Source organism: Alexandromys fortis, unplaced genomic scaffold (assembly GCF_014885135.2).
Source record: "Alexandromys fortis isolate MF-2015 unplaced genomic scaffold, M_Fortis_MF-2015_v1.1 scaffold_26, whole genome shotgun sequence".
NCBI classification, from domain to species: Eukaryota; Metazoa; Chordata; class Mammalia; order Rodentia; family Cricetidae; genus Alexandromys; species Alexandromys fortis.
In genome coordinates, this window is record NW_026067894.1 from 3,503,248 (window position 1) to 3,521,450 (window position 18,203).

General features: G+C 53.1%; 1 protein-coding gene across 1 annotated transcript; it reads right to left on the reverse strand.

Annotated features, from left to right (window-relative positions):
* Positions 1-4,249: 4,249 nt before the first annotated feature.
* Camk2n1 (calcium/calmodulin dependent protein kinase II inhibitor 1) lies at positions 4,250-7,693 on the reverse strand. The gene is made up of 2 exons (XM_050154134.1): positions 7,071-7,693; positions 4,250-5,639 (listed from the first exon to the last, which is right to left on the reverse strand). Exons 1-2 carry the CDS (start codon positions 7,234-7,236, stop codon positions 5,569-5,571), a joined length of 237 nt encoding a protein of 78 aa, XP_050010091.1. The 5' UTR covers positions 7,237-7,693; the 3' UTR covers positions 4,250-5,568.
* Positions 7,694-18,203: the final 10,510 nt, after the last annotated feature.

Consider the following 18,203-nt stretch of genomic DNA (forward strand, 5'->3'; position numbering starts at 1 on the left):
GCAGTCAAGCCTAAGAATCTAACACAATCAAGGGCGTCCCAAAGAGGCATGATGACTAACTGCAATGTGTCCTCCTGTGTGGAATGCAGGAAGACAAAGGGCGTTATATTAAAAACTAATAAAATCAGAATAAGCTGTGGGGTTTAGTTAGTAACCATGGTCCCATGTTGGCTCCTTAGTCGGGCAAAATTTGCCAGAATGGCACCAGATGGTAGGGGTGGAAGAAACTGAATCAGGGTTATATATATATGTCAGTTCAACACTGTCTCCCCAACTCGTCTACTGTATCATCATCATCATCATCATTGCATTTCTCTGTCGGAGGTTAGGAGCACATGCATGCCACGGCATACATATGAAGATCAGAAGACAACTTTCAAGAACTGTTTTTTTTTTTTCCTTCCACCACGCAGGTCTTGGGAATCGAACTTATGCTATCAGGCTCGGAGAAAAGTGCCTTTACCTTGATGAGACATCTTGCCCACCATCTGCAGCTCATCTTGAACTAGTCTAGCGTTCCAGTGATATTTTATTTTAAAGTGGGTCACATGCTTGAGCGCCAGGCCATACCCAAGGCCCAGCTGTCTTTCGTTCCCGCTGTTGCCAACACTAAGGAAGCGGGCTGCCGAGGTTTTAGAAGCCCCACACTCCTGACTTAGGGTTTCAGTTGCTGCAGTGAAATGCCACGGCCGAAAAAAGAAACCTGGGAGAAAAGAGGGTTTTTTTTTGGGGGGGGGGTGTTCGTTTTTGTTGTTGTTGTTGTTGTTGTTTGTTTTTCATTTTTTCTTTGTTTTGTTTTATTTGGTTACACATTCCAAGTCACAGTCCACTTGGGAAGCTAAGGCAGGAACTCAAACAGGGTGGGAATCTGGGAGGTGATGCAGAGGCCACTGCGGGGTGCTGCTTACTGGCTTGCTCCTCTTGGCTTGCTCAACCTGCTTTCTTATAGAACCCAGGGCCACCAGCCCAGGACTGGCACCACCCACAATGGCTGGGCCCTCCCCCATCAATCACTAATTAAGAAAACGCCCCACAGGCCTGCCTGCAGCTGTATATTATGGGGATAATTTTTTTTCAATTGAGGTTCCTTCCTCTCAGATGACTCTAGCTTGGGTCAAGCTGACATAAAACTAGTCAGCATGACCCCTCTGTCCCAATCTCACTTCCATGGGGGGGAGGTGATCATTTCTGGTCCCAGGACAAGCCCCTGGTTTGTTCCTCCTTATGCCAGGTACACATGGCAGGCACTAAGTCAATACTTACGGAATGGAGCTCTTCTAAGGAAGTGATCCAAGCAGAGAGCTAAGGTCATCCCTCCCCAGGGCATGTGAGCACTGTGGCTCCCATCCAGAGAAGGAAGGCTTCTGGCAGGCGGGGTGGAGGGGGTGCTTAGCTTCCCGAGACACTGCCTTTGGGGAGCAAGCACACAGCACACGCCTTTCTTTAGGAACCTTGGCAAACTGATGGAGGTCATGGAGGTCGGGCAGACTGACTCCCTCAAACCACTCCCACCTCCTCAAGAAAATTCCTGCCCTTTGCACCCCAAAGAGACTACCCCTGTCTTAGTACATCAACCTAAAACCGTATGCAAACACATGACGAAAAGTAAGAGCATGTCCAATGATTTCGGTCACCCAAACACAGCAAACACTTCCTGGGTGCTCCTATCAAGGGCTGTCACTTTCTGAGTTCCAGGCCACGTTCTGGGGAGAGAGACAGTCCCATCTACGCTTTCCTGACACTTAGTACCATCTACAATTTATAGAAGAACTAGAAAGCCAAAGACCTTGCGAAATGTCCCAGGTCACTGTCAGGATAAAGGTTTCAATTCTAAGCCATCTAAGTCTTGAATATGCTTGCCACATAGTCAGCGCCCTTCCCCTTTTGCCAGAACCTTCCCCCAGGTAGGCCTTGAACACCTAGAATTTGTTGCCTGCTCTGCAGCCACGTCCTGGGCTCATTCCTTCATCCGTGGCAGACAGCAGGAATCTTTAAGCTTCTCTGTTTTAAAACTTAATTTGCCAGTTCTTCCTTTAACGATATCCTTGATATCCCTGCAGCCCGTCAGCCTGGACAGGCCACAGGAGCAGAATACAGGGAGATGGATGCTTATTAAAACATTCAATTAGCCAAGTAGAAAGGATGCAGCCCTGGATGCTCAGGGTCGATGCTCGAAGGTTTAGAGGCACACTCCCCCACCTCCACCTTTTAATAATCTTTTTCCATATTTATTACTACCCTCTCCAGATACTTCAGACATATCCAGCCAGCACTTGGTATAATTTGATATCTGCTCAGTCCCCAAAGTGCCTCCTCACCAAATTCTCGCCCGATGCTATAGTATATTTAAGAGATTTATTTTCCTTGTTACTGAATGAAGGCCTCAGGAAAGGCAGCCTCATTCCAGGCCGAGGACCTGCCTTCGCTGCCCAGTGGCCTCCAGCAGGAACGTTTTAATACATCACTTATTAAAATGGACCTTCAGCCTTGGCTAAGGGCACCGGGCAGCTTCAGGCGCGAGCTGACCACATCCACACGCTGCCCCCTTCTGACCCGTGATGCAGTCTGTTGTGTGGGATGGTGGAGATAGGCAGGGCTTCAGAACAACACACCAAAAACACAAGGACCTTTAAAGGCTGAAGGACAATAGCTGAAGCAGGGAACCGAGCCAAAGCCTGTCAGCACCATCATCCTGGACGGTGGGCTCTGGGTTCCAGTCCTGCCTCCGCAGCTAACAAGGCACTTGGCAGGACTTGTCCTTTCTGAGACCTGATTTCTATTGCCCGGTGAGGGTAACAACAGCGTCCATTCCATGGGGCTGTTGTGAGGCTGGCATTCACTAAAAAGCCCACAGATGCAGGTGATCTTTTTTGCTTCTCTGGGTTTCTAGGGCTGTTGGGACCACCGTGAGAGGCGACGGATGAGAAAGTACTCAGTAACAGCAGTGCCTTGATGGGGTACCAACAGAAACCATGACCCCCCCCCAAAAAAAACAATCTTTTCACCTGGCCTCTGTCCCTCTTAGCAGATTACTGTTTGAACAAAAAGCAGGCCCTGCCCCTAATTCTCTCCCCAGCACTCCTTGGCCTTCTAGGGGAAGAGTATACGGCATTGCTTGGCTCTATAGAACCTATAGACCTTCAGTTCCCAAAGGGAGTGCCTGGGGTCAAGAGGGAAGACAGCCAAACTCAAGAGGAGGACCATGTGCCTAGGAGAATGAAGTTGGCATCTGCAAGCATCCGCAGGCTGGGCACTGCCAGTTCCTGCACCCCTATCAGTCCCAGTAATGACCACAGGGTGAAGAACCCTGGGCTGGTACCCACGGAGGCTATCCGACCTAGCAAAGGAGATGACACATTCGCCCTCCCCTTCCGGGTCCTCTAGAGCCCCCCCCCCCCGTTCTGTAACCCCTCCTGTGGGGACTCTTACCTGATGTCTGAGTCACACTCAAGCTCCTGTCACTGTGAGCTGTGTTGTGACTCCTTGCCTGACAGCTTTACAACAAACATATTAAAAGCTCCAGGCAGTGGGGCTTCTACATGAAAAACAGACTGGGGGGAGGGGCGGGAGTACTCCTCCCAAGTCCTCCCTCCCACCCCACCCCCAGAACCCGGACCCCTCACTGCTTCCAGCTTCATCAGAGATGGCGCTGTCTCCCCACACTCTTACACAACAAGCTTTTGAAATGGGTGCTTGGAGGCAGGAGCAGCAGGTGCCTCTGGCCTCCTGGCTAGGCAACCCCAGAGAATAATAGATCGACCCTCAGGAAAGGAACAGTGGGCTCTGGAAGTTAACGGGAGTGTGTATCCCCAGCCCAGTCCCTAATGATGCTCACTGGGTGTTACCAGAGGCCCCATATGGAAAGTGGTGTTGCTCTTCCTCTACCAGACCTCACGAGGCAGAAGCCCGGTTATCTGCTCTTTGCAGATTAGGAAACTGAGGCTTCCAGAAGTTCCAGTTCAGAGAGCAAGGAAATCAGAGCTGGGAACTGAATCCAAGTTAAGAGAATCGACAACCTCCCCTCCTCTCCCCAGCAGGATGGCCAGAACCTTGGGGAAGCCAGGAGGAGCCCAATTTGCAAAATTCAAAGCCCACTGAATTCGTTCTCCGGAAACTTGGCCTGTCCAGCCCACTGGCAGATGCCCACCACCCCCTGCTGCCCAGATTGCTTTATCCCACAGACCAAAGCCACCAGCTCCTCATTCTGGTCAGATGGACAGCAAGTACCCAAGAAACAAGGTCAAGGAAAGAGAGAGACACAGGAAGAGTTCTTTATTGTACATTGGAGAAATAGCCCTGTGTGCGGGTTCAAGGTGCAACATACAGAATGTGGAACCAAGAAAAGAAGGAACTGGGGGTGGGGACCCCTTGAGGTCCAAAGTTGCAAACAAACCAAAAAAAAAAAAAAAAAGATGGTAAAAGTTCCTCACGCAAGAGGCATTTTTTTTGCAAATACCATGCAAACAGGCAACTGGCGAGCCTTAAGAGAACCCCTATAAACAACGGGATCAACACTCCGAGCATTCCTGCACAAGGACTCAGAGCACAGGGGGAAAAAGAAACCAAAATGCCTTTTGGCGTTTCAGGATATTTGGCACTCTTGTGATTACATTTGATTTTTTTGTTTTTTTTTTTACAGTTCATTAAAGAGAATAAAGTGACACACTGTTTGGGAAGGAAAGAGGGGGCTCACACAACAGACTCCAGGGGAGGTTAGAAAATACTCAAGCATTATTTTTCTTTGTCTTTTTTTTTCTTTCTGACATATAAAACGTGTTGTTGGAGTTTAACCTGGGCAAAAAAGCTTTACTGCAACAAGGAAACACAAGCTGCACAGTCCACCTCTTTAAAATAAGACAAGGATTCTCCTTCAGCGTCGGTCCACAGAAAAGTTCCCTTCTGCTCTGAAACACATGTCCGAGAACTCCAGAAGGTGACCCAAGTAGAACGGTTTCTACAGAGATCGTTTTCCCCGATTTTCTTTTGTACATCCAAGAATAAACAACATTTTTTAAAAAAAATAATAAAACGGGACAGCATGTCACATCCAAGTGCACAGGATCATTTTTGCAAGATTAAATAATGTAAACATTGGGAACAGCCAAATCAGCAGAGACGGCAAGCACCTTCAAGTACTCGGTGCTGCTTCAGGAAGTGGTTCAAACTCCAGATCTATAATTGCACAATATTTACCATATATAAAAAGAAACAGGTATTGATTCTGACAAATAGCTGCAACTGAGACTTTTTTCTTTATATGTGTGTATATAGTGATTTTTTTATGTCGGTTTTTTTTTTAACTTTTATTTTTGTAGAGGAGCCCAGAGCCTTCTCCTCCTCCTCCTCCTCCTCCTCCTCCTCCTCCTCCTCCTCCTCCTCCTCCTCCTCCTCCTCCTCCCACCTCGTCTGTCTCCCGGCCTGACATGAGACACAGGTTGTTGATTTCATCGTAGGTAGCAATCTAATAAAAAATTTCAAAGTGCTTTCTCCTCCTCATGCTTTTGTCAATAACTGTTACGGCCCGCCACTCTTCTTTTTCTTTCCCTCAACTCATTGTCTTTGGGGCAGTTAGACACCAGGAGGTGCCTTGTCGGTCATATTTTTCAGCACGTCATCAATCCTATCATCTTCAATAACAACTGCAAAAAAAAAAATAAAAAAGGAGGGGGAGAGACGTGTGAGAGAGCTTGGGCCTCGCCAGGGGTCTCAGACATTTGGTCTATGCTCACTAGGGGGGTGCAGAGGAGGGCGAGGAAGGAGAGCTGGCTGCTCCACGCAGGGCAGGGCGAACAGCTCCACCGTCCTCGGTTCCTGTTCAGGGGTCCCTTCCCTGCCTAGCTCTGAACTGCCCTAATGCCTAACCCGCGGTTCTAGCTGGATTCTAAGAAAAAACGAGCAAGAGGAGAACATCCCAGCGACCAGCTGCAGCCCGGGCGCACGACGGCCCTCAGTGGCCAGGCTGCAGCCCTGTGCCTTCCCAGCCCGGTGCATCCGTCTACCAAGAAGTATCCGAGACCGAGACAGGAGAGGAGAGGACGCTGAGCTCTTCAGGTCACCGGTGCCGATGGACCAGGCCAGGCCGGGATCAGAGAAGCCGGGAGTCAGGAAAGGAGGCTGGGATTGGTTCCCACGCCGATCCACCGTTGGAGAGTTCAGGCCTGGCCTGCGGCGGGTGTCCTCCTCCTGCTCGCCTTCTCTGCACCCGGGGCCGGTGGCCTCCGCCCCTCCGCTCTCGGTGCCACCGCAGAGGGCAGAACCTCCCTTCGCTGCCGCCTGGGGCTCTGCCTCGGGCCGTCTCTTCCGTCTCTTCTGTCAGTCTCCTGTCTCCACTTAGCCTTTCTCTGTCCCTCTAAAGCCACGGGATGATTCTATCCAGGACTCTGGGTCTCTACGCTTGAATCTCTGTCGGTCACCCTCATTGTTGCAGCTGCCTCAAGCGTCCTCCCTAGACTTGAGTCCCCGGCTCGCCAACGCTCCCGCTACAGCTCCCTAGCTGGAGCTTTGTTTCCGGCTCTCAGCCCACCTCGGTCCCCCGGGTGATCTCCTTCCTTCACCTCGGAGCCCCAGTCTCTTAGGGCAGCACCCTGCCTCTGGGTATCTCTAGGGCTTCTCCAACTCCAATCGCCCAGACTAGACTAACCTTCTCCCCTCTGGCAAGTAACAGTGAAGAGCCTGTTCCCCCCCCTCGTCTTCCCCGAAGCCCCCCACGCAGACCCCTAAGGATCCCCGGGACCCCCTCCCCCAGGGTGGCAGAGCAGAGCGAGTGCAGCTGCGACTCCACTGCGCAAAAAGGGGGAGGGGGTGTGAAATCTAAAAGCAAACTTTGGTGCGGTTGAGGACGCGGGTATTAAAAACCTTGGGTATAAAACCCTGCTACTAGAGGCCACCACGCCCCCGGGTGACCCCGCGGTTGGCCGGGACAGATGGGACGCGAGCCCGAGGCCCGATCCAGCTTCCGCCGCAGGAGGGATTCCTAGATCCTGCAGGAGGTCCCCTGTGGTCGAGGGACCCCTGTGTCCCCGCCAGGCCGCAACACCAGCACCGCAGGGGGTAAGGGGCGGAGAACTCACCGCGCTTGCTCCGGCCGATCTGGCCCAGCTTGGGCGGCCGCTTGTTCTGCCCGGCGCCGAAGAAGTTGTTGGTGTCCTGCAGGCGGCACGAGAAGATCTGGCCCACGTCGCCGCCGTCGCCGTAGGGGCTCAGCTTCTCGTCGCCGTAGGGCAGCACCTCCGACATGGTCGCGTCCGGGGGCTCCGAGGCGGCACCTCCTCCGCCCGCGTCCCCGCCCGCGGAGGACAGGGTCAGCGGCGCTGGGGCCGGGGATGGCCGGCCGGGGACGGCCCTCGGGGCTGCCGCGGCGCTGGGGCCGGCGAGAGGCCGGGGGACACCGCTTGGGGCAGGAGCGCGCAGCCCGCGCGAGCGACCCAGCGAGCGCCCGCAGCTGAGCTGCGCTGCGCTCGGGCTCCGCGCGCGAGTGGCGGCTGCTCCGGCGGCGGCGGGCAGGACTCACATCCTCGGCGCGCTCGGGCGCGGGGCGGGGGCCGAGCCGGGCGGGGCCTCGACGCGCGGGGAGGAGGGTGTCCCTGCGAGCCCGGAGGGCGCGGGACCGAGGGGGGCGCACCCCGGGGAGCGCGCGGGCCGGTCCTGCCGCGGGTGCGGGCGGCGGCAGCGACTAGGGGACTGGAGAGCTGCAAGCGGCCAAGGGGGAGGGGAGCGAGGAGGAGGGAGGGCAGGGGGAGGAAACCCAGAGGGAGGGAGGGAGGGAGGGAAGAAACCGAGAGGGCGACGGGGAGAAAAACAGAAAGACGGAGGGAGGCAGGGGGAGCGGCGGGAGGGGGTGAGGAAGGAGAGAGAAAAGAAAAGAGGGGGGAGACTAGATCTGGATCAGAGAGGCAGAGCAGAGAAGCGTGAGGAGGGAGAAACAGAGGATCGGAGAGGGAAGGAGAAGGGCGAAGAGAGGGGAAGAGGGAGGCAGGGTCGGAGGAGCAGCCTGCGAGCTGCGAGCAGAATGCCGGCCCAGGCTGGAAGCGAGGCGCCGGAGGAGGGCGGGAGGAGGGGACCCGTGGGCCTCGGGGAGAGATCCCTGGAAGCCAAGCGACGTCACGGGGCCGCGCCGGACCGCGGCTGGCTTCCTGCCCCCGCCCCCTGTCCCCTCCGTCCCGCCCGCGCCGAGGGGCCCCGGTGCGCCCCGCCCCTCTCGGCCCGCGCCCCTCCCGCGCGGTGTTTACCCGACCCGGAGCCTATGCGCGCCGGCTCGGCGGGCTGTGACTCCCGAGGGGAACCCGAGGCTGCGGGAGGGGAGGGGACCGAGGACGCACAAGCCGGGAAAGGACGCGGATGCTGACCTCCCTGGAGGCCAGTTGCAGAGACCGAAGATCCCAGCGCACCGGGGCGACCCGTGGGTACGCCTCTCCCTTCCCCCCATCACACTTGTGCCCCACTTAGACCCTGCCAGGCACCCCTAATACCTCACTCTATGCCCCCCCCCCCCCAATGCCCACAGATCTACCAGGAAGGCTTTTTCCTCACTTCTTGTCCCTCTGTGCTGGGCCCTGCCTTCCCCGGGACAAGGAGGGGTGGAGAGGGTCAGCCCCGCCTCCCGCAGGATAGGGAGAGCCTCATTAGGCTGGGCTTGCCGGGGATTGCCCGGCTCCTAGCGCCCTCTGACTCCGCTGGGGACGTCCCGGGCCTCCGGCCCTCTGCCCTCCGGGACCTCCCTTACAGCAACAAAATTAATAAAACCCTGGGGAGAGACTGCGGCCTCAAAACCAGAAGCGTGCTCCTACACCCTGAGAGGGAGACCCGGGCAGCCCTAGAGGCCTGAGAGGCGCATCTGTCAGCCAGATGGTAACTCCAAGGGAGCAAGGTGCGTGAGGAGCCTGGAGCACCTGCTCTCCCCGAGGAGACCAGACCGGCTCAACAGAGCCGCCCTAACCCCAGAGATAGGTAACCAGCCCAAGGTCAGCAGCCTGCTGGAGGAGGCAGGGCCAGGAAGCTAATCCTTGTCCCCAGGTTCCTAGCTCACCTAGCTGCGGGCGGGGGAGGGGGGGTTCCCACCAGTATCAAAAGAACTCTTGTAACAGCTAGAACTCCAGCGAGTGGGACTGAAGGGAAGGGAGACCGCTTGATGCTCTTAGATTTGGAAGAGGGGCTGCTAAGAAAACTGAGCCTACTACCCCCCCCCAAAAAAAGTTCTTAAAGGGATGGCTGGTTTCCAAAGGACAGACCCCAGGAAGAGAGGAGGAAGTGGAGAAATCAGAGAGAAGGGCTGTACCAGGTGGAATAAGCCTGACCTCTAGGTTAGGGCCTGATCTGAAATCCCAACCCTGAGTTCCCTAGCCGTGTGGGAAGTGATCTCTAGAACCCCAGTAGCACCAGGCCCAGTTGCCAGTGTTCCCCTCAGGACAGTTAAAGAGGGGAAAGTGAAGTCAGACTCCTGAGGCAGGGCTGTTAGTGGAAGCAAGGTAAGCAAATAAGAAATGGCTCCCTTCGTGGGGCTGCTCTTTAGCCGTGCCCACTTCAGAGCCACCTGGCTGGGAAGCCTCCCCAGAGATCACCCAGCCCAAGCCTGCAGTTGACACATAAAAAAAAAAAACCAAAGCTAAGAGGGCCTGGGCTCCGCCTGAACCCCACAGCTTGTCAGTGGCAGGAGCAGCAGGTCCCCAGACAATGGATGCTCCCCTCCACAAGGCAGCGGTCTCCAACCACTAAGGCTCTTCTGAGAGTCTGCTGTGAGGTTAGCTCTGAAGCCAAGTGCGGAGGGCCTAGAGTGCAGGGTGATGTAAACTTACAAGCAACTCTTAGATTTGTGCTAGGCTTTCTGGTTTTGCCCCCCAAAGCGCTTTTCACATCCATTTATTGACCTCACCGTCTCAAAATAAGTGAGGTAGAAAGAGGAGAGGCTGCGTCTCTGTTTAACTGGTGGAGTGGGGAAAGGGTGAGTGGCTTGGCCAAGGTCATGATCAGGAGAAGGGCCTCCTTTCTCTAATCAGAACAACACAAAGCAATTTACAAGTTAAGTACCTCCTGGGGCTCCACTGTGTCAGATAAAAAGTCACAGCGAGAAATCCTCACAGACAGTGAGGGCCAGACAGTGAGGGTGAGGAGACAGCAATTCCAAACGTCAGTTGGCCATTATGTTTACCTCATCTTGGACAAATAAGGTTGAAGGTGGCAGCCCCCAGGCTCCCAACTCAACACCCACCCCTTTCAGGAAACACATGGGGCTCCTAAGTACATGGGCACTGACAGTCTGAAAACCGTCTCTGAGGACTGGGAATGTAGCTCAGCGGTAGAACACTTGCCTAACTAGTCACAATGGGTGCCCCGGGTGCTAGCTCCAGTCCTCCTGAAAAAAATATCTCTGCCATTATTAGGTTGTTATCTTTGGAAACTCAGCCTCCAGAAGAGGGCAGGGCTGGGAGGGTGGTGTTTTGCTGCTCAGGTAGCTGGAGGTTAAATGATCCTCCCTAGGAAACACGGAAGTTCTGCAAAGAAAATTCGGAGTCCAGGGGTGGTTATCTGCCTCCAACCTTCCTGGCTGCCGGCATCACTCAAGCTTTGACCTTCTGTTTCTCTAGTCTGTGGTTGGGCTTCTCTCTAGCCTGAGTCAACACCTGTCTTAGAGACTCCATTTCTCCCTGTCTCCACTCCAGAGGCCCACAGCTGTACCAAAGATAGCAGACCCTGGGGACAGCAGAAAGCAAGGTAGAGATAAAGATCACCCTCTTCCATGACCACGCACACACACAAAAAAAGCTGCTGTTACCTGATGCTGGGGCCATCAAGTTCAAATCCCTGCTCTGCACTTCCCAAGCTGGCGATCCATTCACCTCCCTGTGCCTCAGTTTCCTCTCCTATTGCTTAGTTTAACTATAAATTTGCACACAGGTTCTCGTGTTCAGTGTTTGATACCCAGCTGGTGGCACTATTTCAGAAGATTCTGGACGGTTTAGGGGGTAGAGTGTAGCTGAAGGAAGTAGGTCACTGGGGTCATGCTTTTGGAGGTGTTCTCTGGTCCCCAGTTCCCTTTCTCACTCATTCTGGCTCCCATGATGTGACTGTCCTCTACCACATAGCTCCTGTCACTCGAGCAGCAGAGAGCCAACTGGCCATGGGCTGAACCCTCTGGAGATGTGAGCTAAAATAATTCCTCTCCATATGTTGTGTCTGTCCAGCATTTTGTCACAACAATGCGTGTTGTGCTGTTAGCTGGGTTAGACTCAGTGACCCGTTAGACTCAGTGGTCTCCTCTATGAACTGTTAGACTCAGCGGTCCCCTCTATGAGAGGAGACCATGCACATATCATGCCTGGCACATAGTAGGCCCTCAATAAATGTGGTTAAAGCAAGTGACTTTCTTTGTGGCTGTGTTTGGTTTTGCTTTGTTTGTCTGTGCTTTTGAGACAGGGTCTCACTGTGTAGCCCTGGCTGTTCTGGAACTCAGAGATCGTCCTCCTGCATGCTGGGATTAAAAGTGTGTACCACTATTCTTGGCAGCTTTTTATTTATTTTTTTTTTAAAAAAAAAAAAACAGGGTCTTACTTTGTAGCTCAGGCTGGCTGAAGCTGCTGCCTCAGCTTTCTGAGTGCTGGGGTTGTAGGGGAACATTCCAAGTTCTTTGTGTCTTTTAATAAAGTGCATCTCACTCTAGTCTCTGATGATACATAAACTGGGAAACTTGGGGATTAGAAGAGCCCGGCTTCTCCCAGATGTGAAGTAGAGGGCCAGGACTCAGCTTGATCTCCGTTACTAAGATGGGGTTGGGGAGGTACCAAATCCCAAGCAGACAAAAACTGCTTGAAGCATAGGCAGGGACCACAGAGCCTCATCTCAACTTCCTCTTAGCTGAAATCTCTTCACTGGGTCTAGACCTTTCCCCGGGTCCTTCCAGCACATTCTACCATTAGAAGTTTGTATCTAAAGCCCCTGCTGTACCCTGAGCACCCAGAACAGGTAAGACACAGGAAGGAGAGTCAGTATAGAGACTCCCTCTGTTTCCATCCCCTCCTGTTTCTTCAGATGGGGAAACTGAGGCACAGACAGCAGCTTCAGAAGGCAATGACAAGAGCAGAGAAGAAGGCAGTTGCCACACATTCTCTGACGGCTGGGTCCCCAACACCCACGTGGCAGCTCACGACCCTCTGCAATTCCAGTTCTGGGAAACTCAGTGCTCTCTTCGGCCTCCAGGCACACATTCGGGTCACAAACCTACAACACCCATCATACACATACAAACAAACAAAACACCTTGATTTCAATAGGAATGGAGTTGAACCGAGGCTGCTAGAGAGGAGACAAAAGAGAAGGTCCCCTTCCAGCTCAGAGAGACCACAGAGCTCCGACCCCATGCTCCTTTCTGTGCAGCGAGCGGCCACCATCTGCTATGCCCGCACCCTGCTGGCCACCCAACACATTTCCACCCCCAGGACCTTGCAAAACGACAGAGATTATCACCTCCAGATTACAGATGAGGGCATCCAGGCCAGAGAAGTTAAGTGACAGCCCAAAGCCACCCTGGTAGCGGCAGTTCAAAGCCACCCTGACAATGAAAGACAGCAGGTTCCAAGTGGGGGCCAAGCTCCCCCATTGCTGGGTGGCAGTGCCTCCCTGAGGATGCCAGGAGTTAGGAAAACAGAGGCGAGCTCTTTCATCTCATACCTCGCCCTAATCAGTGAAAGGGATAACAACTCTCTTCCCAAGATGCAAAACCTTGTGTGTAAAATTTCCAGGAGCCTGGAGTTCCTTCTGGTGATGGAGAGGAGGCTGGGTCAGCCTAGAAGCAGCCACTTTAGCGTCTCTCGTTGGTGCATCCTCAGGACAACATAGCATCATTTGGCACTTCCAACGCAGAAGAGGCAGAACCAGCTAAGAAGATTCCTGGATCCGGGGTCAGACCCAAGAGAGCTCAATTCTGACCAGAGAAATGGGATCACTAGCTGCTGAGCCCAAACCCCCTTACAGAAGGCCAATGAGCAACAAACTCTGGATGCAGCCTATAAGACTGCCAGGTGAGAAAGGAGTCCGCTTCATCACAATGAGTCCCGAATGAGGAAGATAGCGGCCATTCCGGCCACTCCGAGGCACGGAGACTCTGCTTAGGAAGCCAAGGAAGCAGCAGGGCAGCTTCCAGCCCGAGCCCCATCCCCTCCTCCTTCCTGTATCACCTGGATACTGCACTGCCCTCCCCCAGCCAGAGTTCCTCTCAGCTATGAAATGAGAGAGACTGAGGGTCAGGCGAAGTACAGATGGAGTCTGTAGCTTAAACCAAGAACAGGGAACAGCTCAGTGCAGCTCCTCTGCCCACAGCCCTTGGGGTCTGCAGAAATGGGTACAAATTCCCTTGTGACCAGAAGAGCTGGTAGCGGAAGGGCGCACTGCCTGGCAGCCCCTGGGCTAGGTATGGTGGAGTGCAGAGAGGTACTTTCTGCCCAGGTGAGGAAGACTTAGAGAAATCAACAGGAGCAGAATCCTAGAGGCTCAAAAGCCTCATGGAGGAAAACCAATCCAAGCACAGAGAAGGAAGGCAGGTGGTACATTAGAGAAGTGTCTTAGTAACAAGAACACGGAGGGAGTGGAGAAAGGGCAGCTAGAGGCAAAAGAGGCAGGGAGCACCCAAACAATAGGGTAAGAACAGGACAGAGGGGATGAGAGCTGGCAAAGAACCAGGCTGGGGAGAAGCAGAATTTCTCCCAGAGGAAAATCAAAAGCTGAAATCTGTGTCATAAGGTTCCCCCCCCCCCCCAAGCATCCTTCCCCAGCGTGAAGTCATGCGCATATTTTAGGACGGTTTGATGCATTATGCATACTAGTTGTTGAGTAAGGGAATGATGGCTAGTGTGTTTAAAGACTTGAGGGCCTGGGAAACTGTAGCGGAAGAATCGCGAGGCCCCCTTCCCCCAGGACTTTTCTGAGTGTCTACAGATTCTCACCTTTGCAGCCAGTGTCCTAGTGAGCTGGGCAAAGAAGGTGGGAAACGGAGAATTTCTGTTTCATCCTTAGCAAGCTGGGCCAAAGCGGTCCTGGGATCGACAGCCCAGGGTCCTCCCTAGATTCTTCTCGCAGACTTCCGAGGCCTTTTCCCAGGCCTCAGGGTTGAGAAAATTGCACAGGCCTCTGGTCATAACCTGTTTCTCTTCCAAGGGCCCCGGAAGTCCTCAATTATGGGGCCACAGCACCACCTGGTGGTCACATCAGATGCTGCACTATGGGAGGACTCGCTAGGGACCTGGGGAAGAGTGGCAAAGGGGAAGAGGATAGATGGATAATCCATGGCAAACTGCGGGCATACTTGAAGCGCCCTCCCAAGCGGCACCTGGAGAAGGAGGGAAGGACATGAGGAGCAGGTGGGTGTTCTCATTTGTACCCGCAAGCACACCAAGAGCCTCGTAAACATGTGTTGAGCTCTTCCGTGGCCCCCACGCACCAGTCTCAACCCAGGGGTAGAGGAATCTACTTTGAGGGCCCTGATGTGAAGTGATGACCCCGGAAGGCACTGAGGAAGAAGAGTAAAAGCCGCAAAGCCCCTCCCTGCAATGCCCGCCTATGTTACCGGCTCTGCCTTGCCCACTCCAATCAGGGAAGGGAAATGCCAAGTCCCTCGGCTGGCATCTGGAAAACAATAAGGCAGCTGCAGGGAAGTGACTAATGGGCGCTTCGGGGAGCAATTCGGGACATCACGCGTGGAAACTTATCTCATTCAAAATTGTAAGTTAACACTATCTAATTAGAGAGGAAATGTGCTGAGCTCCCCGGCTTTCCGCAAACGCCGTTCTGAGGCTGTGGCGCAGCTAGGCCAAAAAGAAGCCCCTCAGTTCCCAGATGCCCCAGCTCCCAGGAGAGCCCCCAAACACCTCTTTCCTCTTCTCCATCTTGTGGACACGCAAAATGTCTGAGCTAGATGGAACTCTGGAGAATTCTAATCTAAATTACTCCTTTTTATATTTAGAACTGGAGCCCAGAGAGGTTCTGCCACTGGATCGAGATCACACAGCAGCCAGGCATGGTTGCTATCACCATTCTGAAGGCTGAGGCAGGAAGGACCTGAGTTCAAGGCCACTCTGGGCCCCGTAAGCAGATCTCATGGGGTGGGGGGAGAAAAAAAATGAACCAACAATGGAGCCAGGACCAGAGAAAACCGATCTTCAAATCGTTATGCTCTCTGTTTGGACCAATTACCATGGGGCCCTGGCTTCCTTGTGTGGAATCCCCAACAATCTGGGCAAGGCGCTGCACATAATGTCCCTATACAGTTCACCCTCTTGGTGCACAGGCCCTAAAAGAGGCCCTGCCCTCTCACTTGCCAGCCAGGTCACTGTTCTCGCCTGTCGTCCAGAGCCCAGCCCCTCCAGGGGCTTCCTCTGTTCCTTTCACTGGCGTTCACACTGGTCCATGGGCATTTGTGAGGTAATCTTTATTGTCATCACAGCATTCTGTGACCCTTTAATACAGTTCCATAAAATTATTTCTGTTGCTGCTTCATAACTGTAATTTTGCTACTGTTACGATGACTCGTACTGTAAATATCTGTTTCCCAATAGTCTTAGGTGACCCCCTGTGAAATGGTTGCTCAACCACAAAGGGACCACAACACACAAGTTGAGAATCGCTGGTTTAGGTGATCTATATCCCCTGGGTGTATCTGTGACCCACCCAAATGTTGGTATCGCTATCCCATGGACTGGACTCTTGGACGGACTGGCTTTGGACTGAATATAAAGAGAAAAAGGAGAAAACAAGCTGAGCTTTCACATTTCTCTGCTTTGTAATCTGTCCAGATGTGGGCAAGACGATGGCCATCTTGCCTGCCCTGCCGTGATGGGCTGTTTCCCCTCTTACTGTGAGCCAGAATCAACCCTACCCATGTGCAAGATCGGCATCTTGCCTGCCCTGCCATGATGGACTGTTTCCCCTCAAACCGTGATCCAGAATCAACCCTTCCCCCTTAAGTTGCTTTGTTATAGCAGTGAGAAAAGTTACCGATGTAGGAAATCGGTACCAGGAGTGGGGTCATTGCTGTGATGAGCCTGGCTGTGTGGGCCACAGGCCGCTGAACTGGTTTGCAGAAGGAATGTGGAAGAGTCTGGATCTACAGGCTAGAAATGCCATTGAACACTGTGAAAAGAACTTAAGGGGCCATGGCGATGGAAATCTGGACCACCAAGTGAAGAGAGGGGGGAAAAAGACAACAAAGATTTAGCTCATGATGGTTCAGAGGTCTATTGGGAACTCTCTTGGGAACTGGGGCAGAGGCCATCCATGTGACATCCTGGTTCCTTCTGACCATGTCCTGAGACCCTGAGTGAACGTAAAACGAGAGGGAACGAGCTCATTTGTTTTGTGGGGGAAGTCTCAGGACAACTGTTTTCCGTCTGTCCCATGGTTCCTGCTCACACAGTGGGAGAACAGAAAGACGTGGGAAATGTGTGACTGGGTGAGATTGCAGAGGAAGCAGATATAACCATTCAGGAGACACCCGGGACCACGGGGAGAGTGCTCTGTGAGCAAGACCCCACACAGTAAAGGTTCCAACTATGAAAATGAATGCATTGGAAGAGAGGTCGGATGGAAATACAGCTAAAAGGGTTTCTTGTCCAAACAACTGTCTGTGGAAGTGTTTTCCCTGGGTCGGCTGCGAAGCACCCAGAGGCCACTGAAGCTGGGGTACAAGAGGGTCCATGTATATCTCCAGAAGGCAGAAAAACCTATCAGGGTTGTCAATGTGATGCTGTGTAGACATGCAAAAATGCAAGAGCTGTAGGGCCATAGCGGCTTGCAGCCAAGTTCCAGAAAGTGAGTTAATTCAGCCAGCGTGTGGCAGGGTCAGGCTCCACGTGAGGCCCTGAGAAGCCATTGTGTGAAACCACCCAGGTCAAGCCTAAGAGGCAGTGGAGACCCAGGATGCTGGGGATCATGGGTCAGGCTGTGTGCTGCAGGAGGCAGAGCTGGAGAGACACGGCCACTCACTCCAGCCTTTCGGAGCATAGACGATGCCGTGAGCCCCAGATGCCGGACATGGGTTCCGGAGTTTTGTGTCTTCCCTGCAGGGCTTTGGTCTTGCTTTGACATAATCTTTCCTTGTGCCTCTGTTCCTTCCCATATTATTCTCTGTCGTGTATCAGGATGGAACTCGATTATTTTATAGGGACCCACAGGGGAAGAGATTGTCCTAAGTCTTAGAAGAGACAATAAGTTTGGACTTTTGGATGTTAAGACTTTGGGACTTTTAGAGATTGATTCAATGTGTTTGTATTGATGTGGCCATGAGGGGCAGAATGTTCACATAAAGTGATATGTTCGGTGCCAAATTGACAAGGAGTGGACTTGTGATGGTTAACTGTCATTGTCAATTTCTCTGGAAACACACCCCTGAGCGTTTCCAGGAAGTTGAACCAAGGAGGTAAGACCCACCCTGGGTTGGGAGCCACCATCCTATGGAGAAGGACACCAAGCCCCAGCACTGCCTCACCTCTGCCCCCGAATTGGTGAACAAGCCGCCTTGCCTGCTCCACCATGATGGGCGTTCCCCGTAAACTGTGGGCCAAAATAACTCTTTCTTCCTTCGGGTTGTTCTCTATTTGGCAACTGGTTATAGCGATGAGAAAAGCAACCAATAGCATCCTCAGCTAAGAGCTTTGGCATGAGAGAACCGGGCCTCGGTTCAATCCTATTTCTCCTGTGTACTTGGTAAGACATCCCACCCCACGGGCCTTGCTTTCCTTCTGTGTAAATAAGAATATGATGCTTAGCCGGGCGTGGTGGCGCACGCCTTTAATCCCAGCACTCGGGAGGCAGAGGCAGGCGGATCTCTGTGAGGTCAGCCTGGTCTACAAGAGCTAGTTCCAGGACAGGAACCAAAATGCTACGGAGAAACCCTGTCTCAAAAATAAATAAAAAAAAAAATATGATGCTGGCATACCTGCCATATTCCCATAACTTGGCTCAGGCAAGATCAAGAGTTCAAGACACACCTGTGCTACACAGCCCTGTGTCAGAAAATGAAAGGGAGGACACAACGTACCTCCAGGCAAGGATGGGAGAACATCACGTACTGTGTGAGGGTACTGACAGCCTAAAACGGCAATGAGGAGAGGAACTAAAAGTGTATCTTGGGAATCTTAGATGAGGGACACTAAATCCATCCCAGAGCAGCAGGAGGTGACAGGAGACACTCCAAGCAGTCCCCAGGGCAAGTGGACACCAGT